This window comes from Ochotona princeps, chromosome 32, assembly GCF_030435755.1.
Source record: "Ochotona princeps isolate mOchPri1 chromosome 32, mOchPri1.hap1, whole genome shotgun sequence".
In the NCBI taxonomy this organism is placed as follows: domain Eukaryota; kingdom Metazoa; phylum Chordata; class Mammalia; order Lagomorpha; family Ochotonidae; genus Ochotona; species Ochotona princeps.
Genome location: NC_080863.1, coordinates 12,831,480 through 12,858,580, shown reverse-complemented (window position 1 = coordinate 12,858,580; position 27,101 = coordinate 12,831,480). Strand labels below are relative to the sequence as shown.

The following is a 27,101-nucleotide window of genomic DNA, read 5'->3' as shown; positions in this document are numbered from 1 at the left end:
TATTCTTTTCCAATAAATATTCTTAGACATTTAAAGTGCTATGATAGAATTAAGTCACTCTTTGCTCAAATCACAATCAAAAGGAAGCCACTATAATTGAGCATGATTTTTTTTGTTGTTGTTGTTGACTTTTACTCTGTTGCCTGACCAGTGAGTGCTCTGTTTTCTAAATATATTATTTTCCTAGTACACTGGTAATTAAACACAGTAAACTGATAAATATCTAATCACAAACATACTACAGGATTAAAACGTATGTGAACTACAAAGCAAATCTGTTTAAAGCATGAGAAGAGAAACTGGTTAGAGACGGCACCTCGTAGGTCATTAGCTGCAGAAGTACTAGGAATAAGTGAAGTCTTTGGATGAGAGTTTTCCATTTCACACTTCCCCATGGAGTTATTATAATGTCATCTGCTTTCTGAAAAAGAACACTCGGCATTCACATAGTTCGTAGGTTGTACGAAGTCTTTGTCCCCCATTTTCTCATTTTCTCACATCCCTGTAGATGGAATACTCAGATAGTCACTCCTGTATATGGGTGAGCCATCAAACAGTTGATGGTTGGAGGACAAGAGAATGGATAGCTAGCAAATGTCAAACCCTTTTAGCAAAGTCTTATCTGTGATTCCTAAGCCTTCTGCTTCATTTATGATGATGATTATTTTTTAGTTTTTAAATTTGCTTCAATAAAAACAACTGCTTTTACTTATTGTCTACTTCACACTAACAGTATGACAAATCATTTGAGGTGGCTATATAGTTTGGCTTTTGCCTAGAAGATCTTTCTTTCAGAAATCCAGTGAGAAAAACCAGCATGAGTTTTCAGGGCAGTGCTGGGCACAGCCCTTGTAGAAGTCTGTCTGGACATCTGTAGGCATCTCTACCAAGGATAGCAAACTGGTCCCTAAAGGACTGTTTGTGTATTTTTTTTCCTTAAGCGTTTCAGCAGATTTTAGCTTGAGTGAACATAAAATATGGATCAAGCAGGAGTTATAGAGAGAGCCAGAGAAAGTTTTTTTCTCCCTCTGGGGTTGAGTTGCATGCTAGGGAATCTAAAGAGAAACAGGAGACCAGAATGTTCAAGTCATCCTGATACCTAAATAATTCTCCCTTTGTATTTGTAAATTCCTGGATCTTTTCTTTTCCAGGACAGTTGGTTTGGTTGAACCTGGGCTCTTTTATTTCACTGAAAAAAGATTACATCATGTTGCTCTTTGTTTAAAGTCATTTTTAAAACAATATTCAAGCCAAAAACGAATCAAATCTTTTTTTAAACTTCCAAATTAGGTTAGCTAACTTAAATTTCATGTGTAGTTTGGAAATTCCTGATGTGTTGTTTGATGCCACAAATTCAGGTATGAGTGTTAGATTCAGAAACTTGTAAATAGAAGGCAGATAAAAATACCTTTCACCCTGGGGGGCAGGGGGAGGATTGGGACAGACTGGAGATGGTGGGTGATGTCAAGATGAATCAGTAAGCTACATGAAGGAATTATGCTTATGGGTTCCTCAAGCTACTTCCACAGAGCATTTGCTGTGCTGGGAACTGCTTTCAATAAAGCTCATTTGCAGTACCTAAGAAGACTTCCCTGTGCATGCATTGCCTTGGAAAACTTCACTCTTTGGGAACGGCTCTCCTGGGCAAGTGGCAGTTTGGGACTGGGTTGGGAGTGGCTGGGCATTGGGAGTGGGGAAATCGCTGGATATCAAAAATTATAGCAAATCAGTGTCTTCTTTTGATCAAAGTATATGATCACTTCTGGTCAGAAAGGTTTTTTTTTTTCTGTTTGTTTTTGTTTTTGTATTTGCATGAAGATATTTAGCCTTCTTTCTGGAATGGATGGGTTTAGGGGGTCCATAAGGGAAGTAAAGGAAAAATTCTAAGAGAAATCAGAATGAACTCATTTGGTGCCAAATTCTTTTTTTTTTTTAACACTGCCTGTTTGTGGTTAATAAAGACAGAATTTGCATTCCTCACTTCCACGTGTTTGTGCAAAAACAAAGATCAAAACAGTTTAAAAATAAAACCCTGATTAGCATAAAATAAGAGAACAGTGAAACCGATGTGTGAACACAGTAAACATTCACCTAGATTCTAGAGAGTTGATCGTACCATTTCAACTTTTGAAGATGGATGCCTTTTCTTGAGGGTCAGGACCTGCTTGTTCTGTGCTGGTTGAAAATCAAGATGCTCTTCTGAATTTTTGGTTTTTGAGAGATTTTGTATCTTCCTAGAATGACTACATATACATTTGAAAATACTGGATGTAGCCACTGCAGTCCATCAAAATCACACCCCTCTTACGACAATTCTTTATGCTGAGGGTGAACCCACTGCGTGGTTCTGAGGGGTACTCCCCTTTGAGCTCTGGTAGTGAGCCCTGTAGTGATGGACTGAACTATCTGCGCATTTTGGTATGTCCCTCTGGGCACAGAGATGCTCATTTCATCTTCTATGAATAGTAAGACCAGTTGGTCAATCTAAATAAGAAGCAAGACTTTAGAGTGGCTATCCCAGTGTCAGACAATCTAACCAGGAGCACAAGTATTGCCACGAGACGCTGTCGAGAATATGAAGAAGAGAGAGCCTAATTGCTAACATATCAAGATCCCTTAAATACAATTTCTCTGATGCCTTCAGTTCCACAACATCCCTGAAACTTAGTTTTTGAAATGAGAATGATTTTACCATGGGCATGACAAAATTGTTTTCATAAAGTAGGTTGAGCAAATTGCCACAGGGAGCAAGCTCTGAGGAGGTGAGGAAGGCAAGCGAGTGCTCCTGGAGGAAGAGAAGAAACAAGGGGAAAGCTGGAAACACAGGGTGAGGGGGTGGACGCTGGACAGTCAGGCGTCCTAGGCTCCTGGCCTGACAGCATTCTGCTGTATAGGGGAAGGCTAAGGAACAAGGAACTACAACCCAAAGAGAAGTGGCGAAACCCCCCAAATTGGAGCTATTTGAAAATATTACTTAAAACTAGTTGCCTAACTATCCATGAATGAGTTACTTTTCCACTTTTCGTCCACATGTATACCACAAATGATTTAAAACCTTGATAGTCACCATTTTACATTGTGCAAGATGATTTACAGGGAAAAGTCATGCGGAGAGGGTGAGGGGAATATTCAACGCGTGAAGACCTAAGACGGTGAAACACATGTTCTATTTTCTTTTTCTCATTGTACTCGATATATAAATAACAAAGATTAAACATTAAGAAGCCAAAATCCTAAACTGTAAATGAAAACATGTTGGAATAGAATTCTGGGATTCTGATGGAGGTGTTGATTTTATTGGCTGGATGAGCAGAAATAGCATCACTATAATGATAACTTTATATCTTACTGCATTCTTAGAGCTAATACATTTAATTGATGGTAATTTAAGTGCCAGTTAATGAAGATATTGACATAACAAATCAAACAGGGCAAGTGAAAGTCAGGAGACAAAATGCTTAGTAGAATGTTGGGAGCGTAAGTTTCTCTATTTGAAGAGACATAAAGGAAAGTGAATAAAATTTCAGCGACATTTGTTCCTAGAAAAAACATAGACACAAAACCTGTTTTCCTCATTAGAACCTTCAAATTCAAAGTCACATTATTTTATCTTCTAAAGAGTACATATTCCTTACTGAATGGGCTTTTTTTATTTTTAGAAATGGGCATTTTTTTTTATTATTATTACAGCCAGATATACAGAGAGGAGGAGAGACAGAGAGGAAGATCTTCCATCCGATGATTCACTCCCCAAGTGAGCCGCAATGGGCCGATGCGCGCCGATCCGAAGCCGGGAACCTGGAACCTCTTCTGGGTCTCCCACACGGGTGCAGTGTCCCAATGCATTGGGCTGTCCTCAACTGCTTTCCCAGGCCACAAGCAGGGAGCTGGATGGGAAGTGGAGCTGCTGGGATTAGAACCGGCGCCCATATGGGATCCCGGGGCTTTCAAGACGAGGACTTTAGCCACTAGGCCACGCCGCCGGGCCAGAAATGCGCATTTTAATAAGTATTTGATTCAAATGTGTGTCTAAGTAGATTTTTTTTTATTTTAACATTTTTATTGCTCATGACAGTTCAGAAAATAATTACCGTATCATTCATTGTTTTGCCTTCATCAGATGACTAGTGAAGAAAAACTTTAAAACGTTTCAGGAAGAAAGAAACTGTTTTTTTGGAAGAACCTATCTTATTTTTTTTGTTTACTAATTAGCATTACCTTCCATGAATTTATGAGTTTCTGAAATAGTGAACAGTTTCTGATTTGCTTTTAAGCTAAAATAAAATAGACAAGCAATATTGCATGCAATTTTTAACTCAGACCACGTAGTTCTAGAATGTGAAGTTGTATTAGGCATTTGTGAAGCTTAGAAAGGCACACCAATAGTAAGAACAAACTAATTCAAGTGAGGTTAACAACTTTGCATTCTCTCCACTACAAAGACTGAAATGAGAACTAAGAGACATTATAGGATGATCGTGATGCCCACAATGCTGTGATGATTAACGCTGGAAGAAGCTGACACTAGCTGGTTCCCTCTCAATTTTCCTGCTAGTACTCCAGTCATCACTGTAAGGTCTTGAGCAATGGTTCTCAAAATGCATCTTACTGGTACCCGGAGGCCCAGAATTCCTTTCAGTGGTCTCCAAAGTAACACTTTCTTAGGAATATTAAGATGTTATATGTGTTTTTGACCGTCATTTTTTTCCTCAAGTGTACAGTGTTTTTCAGAGATGACACGAGGTGTTTTGATGGCCAATGGAACATATGCTTGTCAATTTTTCAGATTTTTTTGTAAATTTTGTATAGGTAAATACCAATAGATGAATTCCTCCTAAAACAAAGTTCTAGCTTATCTAATAATGTATCAGAATATAAAGACATCTTGAAATAAAAGTCATTAGGAGCCAGCTCCTGAATTAGTTATTGTAATCTTTACAAAAACTCAAGATAGGATCATGAAGGTTGCATAAAGAGGCCCTTGACATATTTCTTGACATTTGCCATGCTCTGTTGTATGTCTTCATACATACATTTCAGCATTTCACACAATACATTCCTACAGCATTTCAGAACTCTTCCTTTCCTTTGTCATGTACTGTTATTCATTCATTATGGATATTGACGTTTTTTCGATTTACATAGAACATTTGAAATATTTTATCGGATGCCACTTAGTTTAACTTCTAAGTCCATCGTCATTACTTCTTCCTTTCAATATTTGACTGGTGCGATGCCAGTCAGCTTCAATCAAGTTCTTCCCTTAAGGTAGAAGGACAAGAAATATTACAAAGGTAACACAAACTTCAGTTTTTAGCCTAAAATAGCAAAAGAAAATTCTGGAAAATAATTGTCAACTGTTACTTCCTTTTACCTTCTCTTCTATTAGTTGTGCTAGTCACCCTGTATGTTGGAAATTCATTGTCCTGGAGTAAACAATAGAAGAAAATCGATTCAAATATGAAGAAAAATATTCAATCTTTCACCCCTCACCTAACATTGGATCACTGATTTTAAGTTATAAATCAGTGAGTATCTAAATACTTATTTCAATTTAAGTAAAAGTCTACAATTTTGCATCTACCCTTTATAGAAAGTACTCAAAGTGGCTTTTTTAGTTTATTATTCACATTCATATACACATTTCTTTCATTTTTTGAGTATTTATTACGTTCTACAACAAAACACACGATCACTGTCTCTGTGAATTCCTCACTGTGGTAATAGTTACCAAATAACCAATTTAAAGATATCTAAAAGGAATGGTGTAAAATAAGGAAAACATGGGTTTTGTCTACCTTTAGCTGAGGTCACAACAAAATCATGATGAGCCATCAACTTCAGTTTATATGCAACAAACATCTTTAGAGGTTCCAGCGAAAGAATTAATTATATTTTCATTTGTTTTGGAGCCCAGTCTCTCATTCTGTTTACAACTCCCTGGGATACAGCCAGGTGTGGGAGGAGTTGTGTTTCGAAATGATTTGATTGGTGAGAGTAGAAATTAACTTGGGGAGGTAGAACTCCTGGGCCTGCAGGTGCATTTATCAAATATTTCTCCAAGCTTCCTGTTTCCTCTGGTTATTGACCAAGTTAGAACGATACAAAAAGAAAGCTAAGTGTTTGTCGTAACATTAGCCATCATATGCAGTTTGCCATTAGAGATGTGTTATTTATTTAAACGGCTAATGGACTTGCCTTCATTTCCGTTGGACATTTCGAGTTCATCTAAGGACAACATTCTTTTTATCTAAGTATTCATGACCTAGATTATTACGGTTTGCACATTATATAAGAACATTTTTCAGTATTTCTCCGTCTACAATTACTTTCTACTCAAACAATTCAGCCTGTTTTTACAAAGGCCTATAACTTGTGACTGTCCGCACTTGGAAATATCTTCCTGACAGCTTAATGTCACTACAGTGCAAGCAAGCTGGAGAGACAGAACGTTTTTGCCTCAAGGAACGATAAAATAGCTATTGAAAAATGTAGATCTGCCCATGAAAAACTGACATAAGTCTAGTATGTTCTGTGTCCTCTTTAGTATTACTGTTGCACAGAGAAAGGTCTTTATTTAGGCTTACTATTTGATGTAGCTTTTGTTCGTGCTGTTTATTTGAACATAGCTGCAAATAGAGCCTAAATTTGCTAACTGTAAAAGCACTAATTTTTGTTTATGCTATTGTAATAATCAAACTTTAATCCTCCCATCTTTCATGGTAAAATTTTAGTCCCCACTTAACCTATATTTGCCGTGATTTCTTCCCAAATGAGTTTTAACTCAAAACACTGCTGAAAGATATTCTTAAAAGATACTGAGTCATATGTAGTTCTTAAGAGTTATTTATTTAGCTAAAGAGTTTCACAGATGGAAACAGGGAAAGGCAGAGAAAGAGAGAAAATGGTTGAGTTGCTGATTCAATCCCCAGATGACTGTCAGGCCAGGCCAAGGCTTCGAGCCAGGAGCTTCCTCCAGGTCTTCTGAGCAGATGAAAGGCATCCAAGTCCTGGAAACCTGTCTGGTGCCTCTCTCTGTTATTAGGGAGTTGGTACAGAGGAGGAGCAGCCAGGATACAAACCTGTGCCCACATGAAAAGCCGACCTCACAGGTCGCTTTGCATGATACAACACAACATGGGCATTCCTCCTGCACTCTCCCCACTCCTTTTTAAAGAAAGAAAATGTCCTGTCTGCCATATCATCACACTTTACTCGGAGTAGTTCCACTGCCATCTCATAGCATTACTGCTGTTCCCTGAAGTCGTCATTGATCGTATTATCTGGAAAGGCACAAGCGAATGAGCGTTGGAGGCACCATCAAATTCCCGGTAGCTTGAGATAATACATGGATGAAACAGGTGTTAAATTATCTTGAAAACTTCAGTCATAGGGGCTATGTGTATGGGGAGGGAAAAGCGTGAGCATCATGGGAGCTGGGCACAACTGGAGAGGCATCCCATCTCCATCTCCCGAGAGAAGCTATATGAATTTGAAATGTTCCATTTAGAAAAGATACTCCATTCACATATTCCCTTCAATTACCTCACCCCCAATATTTACATATGACTCATTTAAATATCAGAGTTGTTTATTTTTAAATTTTTGCAAACTTGTGATTTGTGGATTGTGATCATACTCCTGCTGATAGCCATGGAGAAGCATCTTTCTCATTTCTTTCCAATTTCTTCAAATTGGATAATAAATACGCTAAAACAGATTCCGGGGGGATCAAACTTTTAAGATATCTTTATATCCTTCCTTAAATAAATCCCTGAATTTAGTAGGAAATACATAAAATTGTGACTGGACATAATACAAGTGAAAACTTATCTGCTAATGCAACTTTAAACCAAATTATCTTTCAGCTCGAGTCAAAGCAAATCAATAGATGAGCAAAGATTATAAAGTTGCTTAAAAAAATAGCTACATGAAGAATATCAACCAAACTAGCAGAAACATTAAAACGAGACACAGAAGGAAATAAGGCAGGAAGAGAGAAGACAGAATAAAAAGTTCGCAGAATAAATACATTCAGAGGTAGCTATGGGAAAAAATTTACATTCCCTAAGAATGCATTATTTTCACGGTAGTTATCTCAGTTCTATCGCTAAATCACTAAATGATCAGAATAAACAAAATTTTGTTGGCTTTATTTCAAAGCGGATCTTAAACGTCTAGGTATTAGGTCTGTAAAGTTAATACAACCGGGTAAGTTAGGAAATTACAAGTTACCTAGATAATGAATTATAGAAGAAATTTTTGGAAATAATTCAGTGTGGAACCAAAGAGAAAACCAGTGAAGGACTATCAGAGATAACAAGGCTATCATATTCTAGGCACTGAATTCTGAAGGAAGCAGATGTTACGTATTTAATCTGCATGTAATAGAAACAAATACCAGTATTGTGAGGGGTTTAGTTATCTTATTAATTACTTCGCATGTGACCTGGAACAGTCGCTTAATTTTTACAGGGATAACATTTTCTAGAGGAAATGATCACATTCGAAGTAGGTTAATTATAATTCATAACCAGGTTTGCCCATAATTATCCATGAACTCGGAGCATCGTGCTGCCACCGTGTGGTAGCTATAGTAACAGATCTGCATCTTCAAAACAGAAGGGGAAAAAAACCAACAGAGCGAAGTCATTGCAGGCAGATGTAGAGGCTCGACGGGATTTAATTAAAGCTAGCCACACTGGTGTAATAAAACACAATGCTGTTGAACCATCAAACGGCAAAGGAAAATGACGAGGTCAAACAGTAATTTAAAACAGACTGAATTGCCTACAGATAAAATGTTATTTACCTGGAAAATCCCCTTAGTGATTGAGTTGCAAAAATGATGCAACAGTGTAATATTCAGTCTTTTACATAAAGATCCTCTTTATGGACCCTGAATGCACAATCCTGAGCATTGAGCGACACATAGGTATAGTCATAATATGATCATGATTTCCAAAAGTAGACAAATAAAAAGTATCTCATAAAAATACAGCTTTCAAAACGTGTTATTGGTTGAAAACCATTAATTCCTCTTTAAAATAAACACGTAAAAATGTGATACACAGATACGGCAAACTTTATGATTTCTGAAACTGATTAAAAGCGATCAAAGAATAAAAACAGCAGAATTTCTTGAAATTGTTCACTGAAATCGCAAATTCTGAAAAAATGATGGTTTGTTCTGATCTTTCAAAATACCATTTCTGTTAATAACCTACAATGACAAAGAGTTATTACACTTCAACATAATGCAGAGCTGTTAAAGCATCTATATACCAACATAGGAGATCAGCATAAATTTTAATATCTGTAATAGTGAACTTTAAAATGTGACTATACATATTTTTTTCTTATCGCTCCAGTAGACACAGCATTCATCACCTGCTACAAAACTTCATAATCCATTATCACTAAATATTTTCTTCACTCAGACCAGAATTTGGAGCACTCATAAAAAGAAAAGCCCAGCCACATTTTGTGACACAAAATGACAGATGAATGTTTTCATCTTTGATATTAATAGCTTAAAAAAAAAGATTCACTAATGTTTCATTTACAAAGAGTATGAAAAAAAAAATAAAATCCTTTCCTATCAAGTGTACTTTCTGAATAAAACAGACAACTGGATAAAAAACTGAAATACTACTTACTGAATTATTCAAATCTTCTGGGTTAATGGTAAAGAGTCATTAACAATATTACTATCATAATTTATTTATGGAGATAGTTTAAAAAGTTTCTGGAAATGGAATTTGTTGCAAATTTTTTGAAATCCATGCATCCTTTCTTCATATCATACTTTTTAATAAAATTTTGACAGTTCCTCATTTTCACTTATGAAATTTTGCCTAAACAATATTCAGGACTTTATCCAGGAGCAAACATAGTCTTTTAATAATGACATGCACATAACAGCTATAATCAAAACCAGCAAGTGAGAATTGTCATAGAAGATAGACCAGATGCTGTGAGAGGCCAGAGGTCCTTCCTATTAGCAGAATGAAATAAATGAGGAGGTGATATTTGAATGGGACAGCTAAAGACAAGGTTAATAGAGATTCAAAAAGTAAAGAGAAAGAAGACACTAGAAAGTTGGGAAGAACAAAACCGAAACCACGGAAGCCAAAGTGAGCGGTAGGAATTCTCTGAAGGAGAATTGTAGGAGAAAATTTTGATAGGAGCAGGTGTATAAAGGACTCTGAAATGTAACTGAGAAATTAGAGGTGTTGAAATTAGAAATATCAAAATTACGGAGGTTGCAGACTTTAACATTTCTAAAAGCACTTTATTCATTAAAAATTGGAGTTAGTGCAACTTCAGATCAATTATAATAAAAACGGACCTTTCATTATTTAGGGTTTATTTCAAGAGAAATTAATATGTACTTAGGTTGTTTCAAGTATCTGGAAAAGAACTATTAAAATGTTTGGATTCTTCGCATAAGTTTACCAAACCTCTCTATGTTTTCCATGTTTTATCACGTTTCTTCTGTTGACGTAGCCTGGTGAAGGAAAAGTCCATTCTGCGTTTTCATTCAATGCGTTTTCAATAAACAAGCAAATGTCAAGCTATTAATCTCTGCACTACTCTTACATGCCAATGTTGAATTAAAAAAAAAAAAATCAAGCAAGTACCAGATGTTCTGTTACCGTAATGCCAAACATCTAGATTCATTTGAGTTACTCATCTGAATTCTAATTGCCTAAAATTTCTGCCTGCTCCATCTTACATGTTTTTGCTTCACAGAGATATTAAATAAACTTTGTTCCCTTACACTCATACATATTTTTCCCCAACTTCAGTTTCTTTCTTTTAGTATTTCTTTTAAGTGTTCTTTATACGTGCATTCCACGTGAGATTTCTAGCCAACAGGATGCTTAAGATAGCTCTTTTCCCTTACATGTCTTGGTAGCTTTATTCTTTGCTTCTGTTTATATTTTTACCATTATTAACTGATATCTCAAACTTTCCAGAGGAGTGGTAGGACTAGAAATTGTATAAATTGAAATCAAAGCTGACTTAAGGAAACACTGAGTATTTTGAAATATAAATTATGCCTTTCTAATGGTGTCGTTTAGTTTTCTGATATCCTGTGACATTGTTTTTGAAAGAAGATTGTTTTAATCTGGCAAAGATAAATGGACTAAAAACTAGTGTCTTTCTCTGTTTGTCTTTGAACATTGTATTGAGTTTTTCAGTTGATGAAGTTAAAATTTTTAATTCAATCACATAGTAAACATATTAAAAGCCTGGCTACTCGATTATCTAACATTAATTCAAAAATATGACAGCTTTCTTCTATTTACACTCAATTAACTAATCTCATTTCATTGTTGATTATATAGGTTAATTTTTATGTATTCAGACTTTACATCCAATTCATTTTATCTTTTAAAATTATCCTTTGACATTCGTTGTACTGTCTGGATTTCTTCTACATAAATTGAGAAAAATATTTTTAAAGTATTATAATTATTTTGTTTCTGCAAATTTAGCTCTATGGCTTACTGGTAATTCATTTCATTGGTGACTATTAATTTAACTGCCTTAAGACCTTTTACCATGAATATCTGATCTATAAATGACTAATCATTAAAATAAAAAAACTCCCCAAACTCCCAATTCTGAAGGAAATTCCAAACATTGGAATAGGTAAGGGAAATCCTGTTGTTTTTAGACAACCTGCTTTTGATAAAAATCTAGAAGTGACAGGAAAACTAAGTCTTTGAAAACTTTGATCCTAGCTACCCTGATGGTGGGTTTCTTGTCCTCAAATGGTTTCGCATGCGGTTATCTGCTTCATTTCACTTGATTGTATTCATTCAAATTCTGCCAGATCAAGACTCGCTGAGATGTCTTGGGAATAGAACAGCAAGACATTTACCAACAGTTCACGCTGCAGTATGACTCTGACTGGCTAAGAAATTCCTGCTAATACGCCTCTAGATTTAGAGGGGAATTACAGGTAAATTCACTGTCGAGGACCAGTAAGCTCAAAGACAGAAGAGTCCCCTCGACAACAAAATCCTGAAGAAGTGGCAATGTGGCAAATTAAATAACTAAGGGGATGCAATTGAGCCACTGGACTCCTGCCTTATCCGGTTGCTACACTGGGGGCTGGGATTCATTAGGCCAGTCTACACGTTGGCAAAAAAAAAAAGGTTTCTTTTTCCCCCACAGAAGAAGAAAACACGTGCTTGCTTCTTCCTCCTCATTCTGTATCAAAACTTTCTCCCAAATCTCCAAGAAATCTGGAACTCTGTGAATGGCACTGATACCATACATTGGCCAAATCATTTATAGAACAGTGACACATTTATGATGTGATTATGTTTGAATCCTTATAAGCAAAAAATAAAACACAAGGGTTTGAAAACAAATCCTGATTGCAAACCAGGAAATGCCCAAAGGAAACACTTATCTTTAACTTTGAACAAACTGCTAGAGTGAGTTGTTTACAAAGAAGCACAGGGTTTTCAATCCTTTCTAGAAAAATGACCTATCATTTAGCTTCACTTCTAAGGAGAAAAACACATTGTTGAGCGTTAGTACAGAAAATAATTAGGTAGTATCTCTTATTTTGCTATTTCTATGTGCCAAAGTCTTTTTTGAAACTTTCCTCCATGAAACAGTTAGCATTCTCATTTGTGTCCTATGTCCCAATTACAAAAATAGACCAAGTAACCACAAGAAAACAATAGCAACGTTAAATACCATTGAACTCGTTTTAGAAGTGAAACGATTTTTTCCCCCTAGAAGTGATTGGTTTCCTTTCTTATCTAATGAAAATCGGTATAGAAATTCCCTGTTGTCACTATGCACTGCTCATTAAAAAAAAATGAAAATCAGGCCGAGAAATGTAGATTTGTTGCTGTAACCGATTCTCTGTCCACGTAGGTGAAAAACACCTATATAGAAAAGCAGCTTTGAGTTGATGTGAGCTGTGTTTCTGACTGTGATGTTGATTTTTCCCACACCATGCAGCCAAGCCCACCAATCACCGGCCGGCAGAGGGCTCCGTGTCCACCGTGTCCACTGGCTCCTCGGGCAGCAGCTTTGGCAGTGGGTACAGCATGGACAGCGAAGGCAGCAGCGGCACCGCAGGGGAGACTAACCTATTTCCTATTCCTAGGATGTAAGTGCGTCCTCCCTGGCTCCTTTGCTCGCTTCCTCCCTCCCTCTCTTCTTTCCTCTCCCCTCCCCTTTTTTGGTAAGATTTACTTATTGGAAAGGCAGATTTACAGAGAGAAGGAGAAACAGAAATATCTTCCATCTGCTGGTTCACTCCGCAAGCAGTATAATATTCAGAGCTGAGCTGATCCAAAGCCAGCAGCCAGTAACTTCTAGTTCACCCAACTGGCTTTACACTATCCTCTGCTGCCTTCTTAGGCCATAAGCAGGAAACCGGATGTGGAAAGTGGAGAAGCCAGGGCATGAACCAGAGCCTGTAAGGGATGTTGGCTGTTGGAGGTTGGAGATTGGCCTGTTGAGCAAATGTGCCAGCCACAGGGTTTTCTTTCCTACAGTGTTAACAGTAGCACAAAGCAAGCAGAACATCATTCAATTGGAAGTCATTAATACTGAAACACTTGAACTGCGTGAACACTTGAACACTTGAACACTTGTGTCTACGTGACAACGGATTGTTACGGGAAGATCCTGTTCATGCTAAGAGTGATTGCTGGTCACTTCGAGGGCTACTTTATGTCATGTGCGTTTAATATAAAAATTGCCAAAATATTGACTTGACCATGCAGAATAAAGTTAAGCGGCAGTACACTCTTGTTTCCATCACTTCATGATCAAACACACACACAAAATTATTGTTATATTAAACATTACGTTATCTGGAGATACACGGATTTGGTTACTTTAAATTAGAAATGATTCAAAAAGAGCCAGGAGGCAAAGCTCATTCAAAAGGTTGGGCCTCAGGAAATTCATTCATCAGATGTGAAACTAAAGCAGGTTGTGTTTAGAGTAAGTCAGAATAGATTTAATCACATCGTTGGTGAAATTCTGCAGGTTTCAAGATTAACATGTAGAGTATATCTGGATCAAAATCCAATAAGGAAATCCAAATTTCTGGAACTTTCCTTCTCTACTCCATTTACTAGTCTGGGTTTTGAAAATGCCACTGGGCCATCCGTAGGCCTGGAATGCAGGTTAGGGTCAATCCATCAGATCGCCTTGTTGATGAGGCTTGTCAACGGAATGCGACATTTTCAAACGTTCAAAGCTTTTTTTTTTCTAATGACTATTCTGCAAGATGAGAAGATCAAATGAGACTTCCGTTTCATTGAACTGCCTGATGTTGCTTTTGAACAACTCAGAACAGAACCGAGAAGGTATAACAAAGCTCTCTGGCCCTTCCCAGGACCCTACTTGGGTGTCGGTTAAAGGCAATTTTTTTATTTCTTCTAATACGGAGAGAAGACTTCCTGAGGAAAGGACTTTCTATTAGTAGCAAGGGTTTTGGCAATTTTTTAAAAACTTGCACCACATAGAGTTAGAATTCTGATATTGTATCTGTAACTTTCAAAATACATAATTTAACTTAGGTGATAAAGTTACAAATTCCACTCTTATTTCCTCCATTTCTTAATGTCTGAAGTAGTAACATAAAAATTACATGCCTCAGGCCCAGCAAGGTAGCCTAGCAGCTTAAGTCCACACCTTGCATGCGCCAGAATCCCATATGGTCACCAGTTCTAATCCCAGCAACCCTGCTTCCCATCCATCTCCCTGCTTGTGGCCTGGGAAAGCAGTCAAGGACGGCCCAAAACCTTGGGACCCTGCACCCATGTGGGAGACCATGCAGAAGTTCCTGCTCCTGGCTTCAGATCAGCTTAGTTCTGTTTGTTGTGGCCACTTGGTGAATGAACCAGCAAATGGAAGATCTTTGTCTCTGTCTCTCCTCCTCTCTGTATACCTGTAAATCTACCTTTTCAATAAAAATAATAAATCTTAAAAAAAAAAACCTCTATGTCTCTTTTCTTCCATGTTTCCCTGCTTCTTTCATTAGTGGAGGCATCTCACAAGTGTCCTGTGTGTGTGTGTGTGTGTGTGTGTGTATAAACATTTTTAACAAATACAGAGGGGCTATAGATGATGTAAGGGGTTAATGCCAACATCCCATATGCACACCGGTTTAGGTGCTGCTTACTCCATTTCCAATCCGGCTGACGCTGTATGGAAGCCTGGGAAATCAGAAGATGCTATATCGAAGCCTGGGAAAGCAGAAGATGTGAGAGACCCAGATGACCCTGCTGACTCCTGGCTCGGCCTGGCTCAACCCTGGCCGTTGCACTCATTTGGGGGAGTGAGCCAGCAGATGAGAGATCTCCTTTTACTTTGTCTCTCCATCTTTCTAATTAATAAATATTTATAAGTCGTGGTATTTGATGGTACTTTTACCTGGCTCATATACCTAACATCGTTGTTGCTTGAGCTAGTTTTTGGTGATCAATGAAACATTTGAATTATAAAATCCATAAGAAGAATACTGGGACTTTGAAAAGTCCCCCTGTGACCCACAGTCACCTTTATTTGTACTTCATCTGACTTCACAATGCCACAAACATTCTTGTAAAATCTTCAAAGTGTGCTTGTTACACACTGCAGTTAAATGTCTAAGTGGAACTCAGTTTCAAAGCTAGGTTAAATCCATTTTCATTAGAAGCAAAGGCTGTAGTTAGATGTTGAAGTGTGTGACATGTAGGACTCAAGAACAGATCTTAAAAACAATCAAAAATATTTCCTTAAAATTATTACAAATCACCATAGCTTCACATTTGTTGATGGATGTTTGATATGTGTATGCTTCTCATGATTCCTGCATATATGGGACAGTAGCATCTCAGGGGAGTTAGTACGTCTGGTGGCTTGAAATTTCTCATTGTTTCCTTTTATAATGAGTGCATTGAAAATTCTCTGTTCTACCTATTCTGATATGTATATAGATATATATAAATATGTGCGTATGATGCACTTTCATGAATTGTAAGCACCTTGAATTATAAACACCAGAACTTTTTTCTTCCATTGCAACTATAATACTATATGCAATGAACAACCTGTTACACCCTTTCTCCTTAAGTTCCCTGCTCTCTGATAACTATTGCTATTTTTCTCCGACTTTTATTCGAGCAACTGATTCCTCCTAAGTTAGATCATGTGAAACTTTCTTTATGTGCCTGACTTATTGTGGTTAACATATGTCCTGCAGGCTCATCCATCTTGTCACAAATGAGAAGATTTCAACTCTTTTGTTCCTGAAGAGTAGTTCATTGCGTATTTAAGCTGTGTTTTCTTTATCCATTGATAGTAAGGGCTATTTGTTAAAGTATTGTGGAGTCTACTGAGAGTCATTGTTTTCCAGTACTCTGATTAGGTAGACCCCTTACTTTCAACAGTATTCCTTGGAAGCGAGACATTTGCTGACACACTATGCTACTAGGGCAGAGTGTACTGCTAAGATGAGATTACCCCTAACCAGTAAGCTTCCCCTTCAATCTCATTTTAACAGAGTGACAAGAGCTTAACTTTTTTCACTACTTGTCTTGGATCTAAAACAAGCAATGGTATAAAGATTTGTATACTGCTTCTACAAGAATATGCATACGTATATCAGGCGTGTCAGGAGTTATATAATTTGCACTTGGTTCCTTACATAATCACTTCAGAAATATTTGTACAGAAACCTTTGGCCTAGAATTGTCATATTAGAACAATATAATCGCTTTCAAGCAAAATTAATCCCAGGGGTCAGATGTGTTCCTGTTTGATGTGCAGGGAATATGTCAGCAACTCCTCTCCAGTAGACTAGTAACAGGATCTTCAGTGGAGTTTCCAAGTAAGACATAATTGGTTCTTAGGAAAGAAGGATGGTTAAATTTTCAGCAGTGCAGTGAACCAGGTAGTTTTCGTGAACCCATAACTAATTTTTAGTAAATTCTACTATGTTTTTGTTTAGAAAGTACAATATCAAGATGTTCTTGGATTTAAATTTATAACCTGCTTAATATGTAAGAGGTTTTATCTCATTCTTCTAAAATGTATTATCCAAGTACATATAAAGAAAATTATGAAAGCTTTTGGATGCAATGTAGCTTTGCTTTGGCTGCAGAAACAGGAAGTGGCTCACAGCCTTCTGACCGTTACCATTGACAACGCTCTAAGCTCTCAGTGTTCAGGTTGAAGAATTCTTCATCATAGCCTTGCAAGAAATTTGAGACCGAAGTCAAAAGTGAGAAGCAAGTTGTGGCTGAATTCTCACATTGACATGTGCGAAATTACCTATTAGTGCTTTGTTCACTTAAGACTTATAATTTCTCAGACACCGTGGTAAATCCTTTATATATGTTTTCCATTAGATAACCACAGAATCGAAAAGATATCTCTCTCTGTTCCTCCATTACAAACACAGGCAAAGGGTGAGCAGTTGCTTGGCCGTGTGTGGCATGTAACAAGATACCACAGCTATTGAAGCAGAAACCCACTTCCAAAGCAGCTTGATGTCAGAGGCCCATTTTCACAACATAGCCCATAATAAAGGAATGATCTGGGGGGAAAAAAAACACTAAATGATGCAAAGAGATGTTTATCACATCATTTCATGTTATTTAATTCAGTATCTTCCATCTTAGCAAAGAACCCATCTCACTTCAAAGTTTTTAAAAAAAAAAAAGAAACAATTATTTAAAACTAAAATTTAAAAACATTATGGTGTTCTGATCTTTTGGGAAATGAACCCACAGCCCAGATATACTTAATTTTGAGGTATAATATTTGGACTAAATAGAAATAATAAGTCAATTTCCATTTTCAAATTAATACCGCATAGAGGAATTATCTCTGCATAGCATTCAATCAGTTTGTCACAGATCTGAATATATAAGGTTTTAGCTTTGAAAACTTAGCATCCTCATTTGTATTCATGATTCTATCTTATAATATCACGTGTGTCCTTTGGAAACAGAGGGAAGATGGTCCAGAATGGACAAGAGCCTGTGAAACAGCCGGGAGTAGGAATAGGCTTAGCAGACACTGAAGGTAAGCTGGACTTGACAGTACTGGATTTTATTTTGAATCTCCGAGTGTTTGTTTTTGCTTTTCTCTTGGCCTACATGTGATTGTCTAAATACAAAGGACCAACGCCCTAGGTAGTAAAATCAGTATTCACTAAATGAAAAGGGTTCTGTGCATCTCAGGAAAATTCTTACTCTTCTACAGAGCTGAGAAGACACTAGTGGTACCAAGCAGCACGTTATGGTTCACTTCATTACAGGACTACTTTTGTTGAGAGAAAAACTGCACATATTTGCTGTTCAGTACGCATATCCACAGGACCAGAATGAATCTATTCTTCTGAAGTCCGGGTTTCTATCCTGGAAAATCCAGCAGCTGCTTCCATGAGCACTGGTCTGGGGGTAGAGGTATTTGGATCTTATCAGATGCAGTTCTGAGTTGCTCCTCTGCCCTCCCGTTGTGCAAGAGGAGTTTTGCTGTGCTCTCTGTGAGTGACAGTCTGAATGTGGAGTCTGCAGGTACAGGCTTGGGGTACGAGGCAGGGAACTTTCTCGGACTGTCCACCCAGCACTGGGACAAGGTTCCTACTCCTCCCCCTGAGTACAGGCTTCCCTGTTCTTTCCACACCACTTGGAGCTGCTGTCATGGCAACACAGGCCACTCTTTGCTTCCGCTGTGTTCCGTGAAACCTCCTGCCATTCCGTGTCCAACAGGCACCGAGTCCTCTTCTGGAGCTCCTGTGAAGGTGGCCTGCTGGGTGACTTTGCAGTTCCAATTAATGTCTCCGTGGAGAGGGTGGTCACTGGAGCATGTCCTGCCACTGTTGTCTCGCTCCACCTGTATGAGCTACCTGCTAAAGGAAAACTCAATCTAAGATTCAACTTGATTTTTACAAAACAAGTAACAAATTGTCTTAAACATGTGGACGGAAATCTTAGTTTCAGCAGGCTCAAGTAAGACTATAAAGTAGGACAACGAATGACAAGCTTATTTTCTGTAACATTATAAGGCATCGATAATTGTGTGACCCTTCGTGTCTACACCAATCCATTTTCACACTTCCAAGTACTTTACACCACTGCAAGCCCCTTGCATGTATTTCATTTCATTCTTACAATAACCTAGGCAGTACACCGTGACTTATCCTGGCTGCCATGAAAGAAAACTAAAATGGAACCCAGGAAAATGACAGGTAATGTCATGCCATTTAAAAGAATGATTCTGAGAAAGGACATTTGGGGTTCAGGTCATGGGTGACTTGAATTCCAAATCTGGTGTGATATGAACTGATTCCTGTTTTTTTGGCAACTTCGGAGAAGGCGTATCGGTTCTGGAAGTCTCGACTTCACATGGACAGAAGTGAATACCGCATATTTTGTAGATCTACACAGGATTTACCAGCTTTCTTTGTACTCATTCAAAAGTTCTGCTTTTTCCATCTCTTACCACGTTTCCTGGGGCTACTTATTGTAATTTTTTTCTTTAAATCAGAATTTTTTTCACTGAAATTCTCAACAAAAATTCATCAGTGATTGGTTGATTAGTTCCGGATCCACGGCTCCTATTTCCCAAGAATTCAGATTCAGATTATTAAAGTCCATCAGCTTTTCATGTGGAAGAAATAGAAGCCACTCTGTTTTTGAAATGTAAGAAGGTTGCACCCGGCATGAGAGGCTAGTGGCTAAATTCTTGCGTTGTACGCCTGGGCTCCCATGTGGATACCAGTTCGACTTCCACTTTCCATCCAGCTCCCTATTTGTGGCCTGGGAAAGCAGGCAAGGATGACCTAAAGCCTTGGGACCCTGCACCCGTGTGGGAGACCCGGAGCAAACTACTGGCTTCTGGCTTAGCTTGGCTCTGGCCATTGAGGCCACTAGAAAAGTAATGAAGTAGATGGAGGATATTTCTTCCTATCTCTCCTCTGTTTGTAAATCTGCCTTTAGAGTAAAAAGGAATAAATCCTAAAAAAATTAGAAATATGAGAAGTTTATGGATAGCAATTGCTTATATACTCATGAGAGTGGGGATGACTCTCAGTGCAGGAGAATGAATTGGCAGAAGGTAGTTTCCTTCCCTGTAGCCCTAGTAAGAGCTGATGGCTGGGAGAGGGGGCGAAGAAGAAACACAGAACTTTCTCCTGAGACAGAGGAGAAAGGGACCAAAACCAGCCTGATTTCCTCCTTCTTTCCATTAGCTGGAGAGTGTGGGAACCAACTCACAGGGAACTCTGGTAAACACTTAAAGGTGGGCAGACACAATAGGAGAGCCTGAGGGACGAGCCAGGGAAAGTACAAAGAACACAGCCTATGGGAGAGCCTGGGGAGAGAGTCAGGGAAAGAAAAAAAAGGCTCATTCTAACAGTGGCTAAACACAAAATCAGCACAAAATCTCACTTGGAAAACTCGCGTGTGTTTCAAACTACAGAAGTCCTCAGTGTAAGTCACTCCACCCAATCCTACCTACTCATGCTTCTAGGTTGTTCTGCAACTCACAAAATTTACACCTACATATCAGAACTCGCTTTCTTCATCTTTGCTGTTCGATTTCTGGTACATACTACTGTGCTTGCCTTTTGCACAAGACCTACTCTCAGACCAGAGGTGTGATTTATTCAACCTGATGCCACAGCACTTAACAGAAACTCTTGTCCTCAGATTGCTTAAAAATGTCCTTTGAGTGCCAGGTGCGGTGGCCTAGCAGCTAAAGTCCTCATCTTGCATGGCTGGAATCTCATATGGGCGCCGGTTCTAATCCCAGCAGCCCTGCTTCCCACCCAGCTCCCTTCTTGTGGCCTGGGAAAGCAGTCGGGGACGGCCCAAAGCCTTGAGACCCTGCAATAGAGTGGGAGACCATGCAGAAGTTCCTGGCTCCTGGCTTCGGATCAGCTTAGTTTGGCCATTGCGGCCACCTGGGGAGTGAATCAACACATGGACAATTTTCCTCGCTTGTCTCTCCTCCTTTCTGTATATCTAACTCTCCCCACTCAATGTCCTTTGAACAAATGAATGACCTTGAACATAAAAATCAAGAATCCCGTATTTTCACATGATTCTAGAATTCAGGTCTATGGAGCAACATTATCTGTAAATTTTAGCTACTTAATTTCATCTTTTAAACATTTATTAGTCAAAATATTTTAGTATGAAAGTTAACAGCTATCAACGAGTAGAAATTGTTCATCTTGGTACAGCTTACTTCTTTCATATATCTGTCCTCCCTAAACATGTTTGTTTTCCAAAAAGGAGCCAATCAAAATCCAGTTTATATTTACTTAAACGTATGAATCGACATGTTTATACAGCAGTGGGCTGACTATAATCAACAAGTAATCTTAGATTAGTTGTGGAGCAGAGGAAACAGGGGTTGAGAAAAGGAGCAAAATGGAATAGCCAATGTAATTCATTTATAGACACGTGCCCTTTTGGTGGCAATATCCACACAGGTTCTTGTTTTGTTTTTTTTTTTTTTTTTTTCTGTTCCAGTGAATGCTTTAACTGTAAAGTTATTTTTTTTTCCTTTTTAAAATTTAATTATTTATTATTTTTACTTCATTAATTACATTGTATTATGTGACACAGTTATATAGGTACTTGGGTTCTCCCCACCCCTCCCCAAACCCTCCCACCATGGTGGATTCCTCCACCTGTTGCATAACCACAGCTCAAGTTCAGTTGAGATTCCCCCATTGCAAGCGTATACCAGACATAGAGTCCAGCATCTTATTGTCCAGTCAAGTTCAATGGCTTCTTAGGTATACCCTCTCTGGTCTGAAGACAGAGCCAGCAGAGTATCATCCCAGTCAATTGAAAGCTCCAACATACCATCAGCAAAAGTTTACATCATTATGGAATTAATTGACATAGTAATGAGTAACCAATATGTTAAAAGTAAATGCGAGTTCCCAGCCACCTTCTGTGACCACCTCACCTACACTTCAATTTTAGTTTATACACAACATATAACATTCATAACATAACATGTTATACATAACATCATATCATCTTAAATTAAGGCAAACATGTGGTATTTAACCTTTTTTTTATTAATTATTTCGCATTATGTGACAGTTTCATAGGCTCTGGGAATCCTCCCACCCCTCCCCACGTCCCCTCCCCCCTGGTGGATTCCTCCACCTTGATGCAGTATTACAGTTCAAATTCAATCAAGATTCTTTCCTTGCAAACATATACCAAGCATGGAGTCCAGCTACTTATTGTCCAGATGGGTTGAACAGTTTCTTGGGGAGACCATTTCTGGTCCGAAGTCAGAGCTGGTATAATATCATCACAGTCAATTAAGAGTCCCAATATAACATCAACAGCAATTTGCAACATTATGGAATTGACATGGTTTTGAGCAACCAGTATGTTAAAAAAAAAAAAGCAAGTTCTTAACCACAACCTATGATTAGCTCATTGACATTTCAATTTTAGTTTATATACAGGACCAGCTGCTATATACCTTAAAATGGCTATAAGGTACCATTCAGCTGTCTCATGTCTATTTCATTTCAGTATTTAGCCATTTGTTGTGTTGAAGTACAATTTTGCTGTTCTTGGCAGATTTTAGGATAATCTAGACTGGCTTGTAACTCTAACAAGACATTTGTCGACAATTAAGGTGCAGAACATTTTTTTTTGGGGGGGGGGTGTGCAGGGAAATCCCCAACACCATGGTGAGGAGTGACTAATCTTTATTTATTTTTATTGGAAAGTTAGATTCACAGAGAGAAGGAGAGACAGAGGAAAGATTCTCCATCTGCCGAGTCACTCTCCAAGGGGCTGCCACAGTTGGTGCTGAGCTGATGCAAAACCATGAGCCAGGAGCCTCTTCCAGGTCTCCCACTCTATTGCAGGGTCCCAAGGCTTTGGGCCGTCCTCAACTGCTTTCCCAGGCCACAAGCAGGGAGCTGGATGGGAAGTGGTGCTGCTGGGATTACAACCGACACCCATATGAGATTCCAGCCATGCAAGGCGAAGACTCTAGCCACTAGGCTACTGCACCAGGTCCCAGACAGGTTGTTTTTGAAAACTTATTACTGGCACTGGATAATAATCAACTTTGTAATATTACATAGCTATATGACATTGTGCCTGAATAATTATATATATTATATATGTTATACTATATATATAATTATACTAGTGATATATAGATCAAAACCATAATATGTATTAAAGCTTTAGAGATCATTTTAATTTAGGATTACTATATAGAAAGGATAAGGAGAAAATGGCTGAATTAGGACTTTATTTGTATCAGGCAAGGACAACAGTGATAAGTCATTCAGAGCAAGATTTGTTGGATCCACACAGAAACACAAAAATCAGCCTCACATTGTTTTTGAAGTAAATATGTGATAAGTATTTTATTGCTTTTGTGTGACCCAGAGAATTGTCGTCACCTCATTTGGTGTCAGGGACATAAGCTTTCCATTCGATGGCAAAGCAAACACAAATGAAAGGGAATATTTTTCTTGAAGTTGTACATTCTTGTAATGTTACGCTTGGTCTTCAATATTTTTCATTATTGACCTAATCAATTTGTCCTATGAACACTTGAATATCCTCCCATGGAAGCTGATACATGAAGAGTGGCTTTAAGGTACCATATATCTGGTCCAAAATATATCATAATTTTTAATCAGTAGCTTGAAAGTTGTTTGTTCTCACAGCATTTTAAAACTTCTTTGGCTGTTACAGTGTTTTCCAGGGTTGAAATGTTGTGTGATGTTTTTTTTAATATGGTAGACAGCCACACCCATCATATCCTTTTTCTACTTATTAAGCAAATTTGCTTATTCTGGAGTTTGATTTTAAAAAATCAATTTTCTGCTTAGTCTGTTTTTTGAATAATGTTTCATCTTCCTTATGACCTAGCCATTGGTTTTGCCCTCAGCAGGAAATTAATGTAATAGATCAGTCTATGAGACCTAACCAAGGTTCTGTGTTTCTGACCTAAGTTACAGGAGAAAATGTTGTATTATTTTGAGCTCTCACTCAACTGATGAATGGTTGACTTTCCACGATGTAAACAAATGCATAATGTAAGATACAAGTAAGCGCTGTGTCAGCACGTGGTTATTACCTTGTAAGTAATAGTATTGGTAAATTAGAGGAGAGTTCGAGGAAGTACCACTTGGATTCTCTCCGAATGAGTGATGCGATTCAGGATTAGTAGAAACATCATAAGCTTGAGAGAGTTAATATATGAGAGCTTTTTTTTAAAATAAAAATTAAATTAAACCCATTTGACTCTCAAGTTGCACAGATGAGTGTTTTCACAATGTGTGTTACAACCCTGTGATTGCATCCCTCTGGAAAGCTGTCCAGATTTATCTGTCTCTGCATATAGCAGTGTAATTCTTTGCCCACAGGAATTCCAGTAGTAACTAACTTGATCCGATTACTCTTCTAAACAAACTGTTTGAAAACATTAGAGCTACATGACACTCATGTATGAGGCTTAATTTTCTGGGTTATTTTGCATTAAAAAACAATAAGTCCTCTATTATTATCTTTGCATGTTTTAATTTTGAAACTAAATTAAACTGAAACTGTTCGCATAAAAATGCACTTTCCATCTGCAAAGACCCAGACGAACCAAACATCTAACCAATATAGAAAAACACTATGCTCTACTCTCAAGTGTATTCAAGTCTTTGAAAATGTAAAAGAACATCATAATTAATTTTAACCTAAAGGGGGAAATGGAGACAGAGAACATGATACGGTTCAGTATCTTACTGGAATTTTTTTTTTTCTAAAGCATATAAATGAGGTGAAAACAATGAAAAACTCACAATAATCTCACCTTAAATAGCATTATCACACATACTATATATACATAAACACATCTTTTATATGTAATTCTAACAGCAATTTATATGGGCCCGCTTTTTTTTTTTAAAGACTCATGTATTTTTGTTAGAAAGGTAGATTTCCAGAGAGATGGAAAGACAGACAAAAATCTTCCCTCCACTGCTTCGATTCCCGGATGGCCACAAGAGCAGGTGCTGAGCCGATCCAAAGTCAGGAACAAGGAGCTTTTTCCGGGTCTCCCACAGTGGGTGCTGGGTCCCAAGGACTTGAGTCGTCCTCCTCTGCTTCCCCAGGCTTATAAATAAAGAGCTGGATTGCACCTGTATGGGATGCTTGCTTAGCAGGTAGAGGATTAGCCTGTTGAGCCACCACCCTGTCCCCAATATTTTATACGGATTTATATGGATTATCTTTTACTAGGTAAAAACCATGCAAATGTAGGACAGAAATGATTTTCTGCATCAGACCAGTAAAAATCTCACTTTAATTCAGTAAAATTATTCTTAAATCAGTAAAACTCTGCAGAACCAAAGTCCACTATCTTGTTCAAGAGAAATTTAAAAATATCTTTAATTTTCCACGAGTTTTTTTTTTCTTTTTAATAGTCACTCTCTTTAGGGGGTTGTAGATTTAAATATTCAAATATTCCATATAAAATATTCATTTTATTTCCCTTTCCTTCCATTCAACCGAGTTCTTTCAGAGGGAACCTCGACCAGGAAAACTATCTACTAAGGACGATGTTCAATTATAGCAAAGCAATAGTTCTAATTAGGCCATGGAGTAGTCACTCCCCCAGTTTTTCCCTGATTTTATCAATACACTGAATGTCACGTTTATATTTCCAACATTAGTAGGTATTAGGCTTGAGCAGGTTGGTCATGTCTGTGATGTTATGTTAATTTATGTAGGCTACAGAGATCATTTGATACAAAAGCTTTGAACACGCAGTAGGAAGAAAGACAAATTCCAGACTGGAGGGAGGATTTGAGGAGTTGAGGAAAGTCACCGATACAAGAAGGGTATATACTGGGAATAAATTCAACAAAACTACAGTGAAGTGCAATCGGACATTTATACAAAGTAAGGGCAGATAGAGAAATTCAATTATTCTGTGACTAATGGGAAGTGACTACATGTTAATGAGAAATTGAGGAAATATCAACATTACGAATATTGAATCTTTTCGGTCAGAAAAGAGTAGTCCTCCTTATGTATTCAAGTCTTTTGGGAGTTTATGGGGTTGAGGTACATATGGGAAGTCTAGGCAGACACGGATCTAGACAGAGCTCAGGACATAGACTCCATTTGGCCCTAGGTTTCATAGTCATGTTTAGTGACATCTTTGTGTGACCTAATTTATGTGCTCACAACCAGGAGCTGTGAGAACTCTGTAAGCTTCATCAATAAGAAAAGGAAAAAAAAAATCTCAGGTTTTATTTATTTATTTGTTCGTTTGTTGCATCTGACACAAACCTGGTGGTGTCTGATACTCAATGTGTACTTGTAACCATTGTAACATCCTGTCTCAATGGGTTTTGTGCAAGGAACTTGAAGTTATTTGGGTTACCAATAAGAATGCATAGTAGAGAAGGGGCTATCCAGTCCCTTGTAATGACATATGAACAAAAGGGTGAATTTAATGCCTTAAAAAGATCACTTAAATCTGGTTTTTCATTCCTTTATTTAAAAGCATTAAGGAAAAAAATTCCTAACTAATTTTGTTTATTTTTAATCTATTTAACCAAGAGAAGATATTAAGTTCTCCAATATAGCTATGTCTGTAAGAGGTTTTATGAAGCATCTCATTGACTTATGTGTTCATTTCTGTCAATGCCACACTTAATCATTCTAAATTTACTTTCACTTTTTCCCGAATTGGACTGTTTTCTCATATTTTAAAAACATTCTAAATGAACTTTAAAAGTCTTCCTGATGAGAGGCAAAAGAAATTCCACATGAATAATGATTGAAATGACATTAATGATAATATTATTTTGAGGAAATCGACAGCCTGCATTGTTGTTCGTGAGCAATGCTGTGGTACTCCAGTAATTAAAATGCTTTCAGTTCCTCAGTAACATTGCTTTTGTTGTTTTCACATACAATGAAGAACATTTTTGTTGATTTCATACTAAAGGCTATGGTTTGCTTATTTTTGTTGGATCGGTAAATTCTTTACATTTTTTTTTAAGATTTATTTGTTTTATTACAAAGTCAGATATGCAGAGAGGAGGAGAG

At 37.7% G+C, this 27,101-nt stretch overlaps 1 protein-coding gene across 1 annotated transcript in view; it reads left to right on the top strand.

Annotated features, from left to right (window-relative positions):
- Positions 1–27,101, top strand: part of PCLO (piccolo presynaptic cytomatrix protein) — a 371,035-nt gene that overhangs the window by 322,194 nt on the left and 21,740 nt on the right. Inside the window, exons 21-22 of the mRNA XM_058657508.1 lie at positions 12,994–13,144; positions 17,990–18,063. Of these exons, the coding sequence (XP_058513491.1) occupies positions 12,994–13,144; positions 17,990–18,063 (225 nt within the window). The remainder of the gene's footprint in view (positions 1–12,993; positions 13,145–17,989; positions 18,064–27,101) is intronic.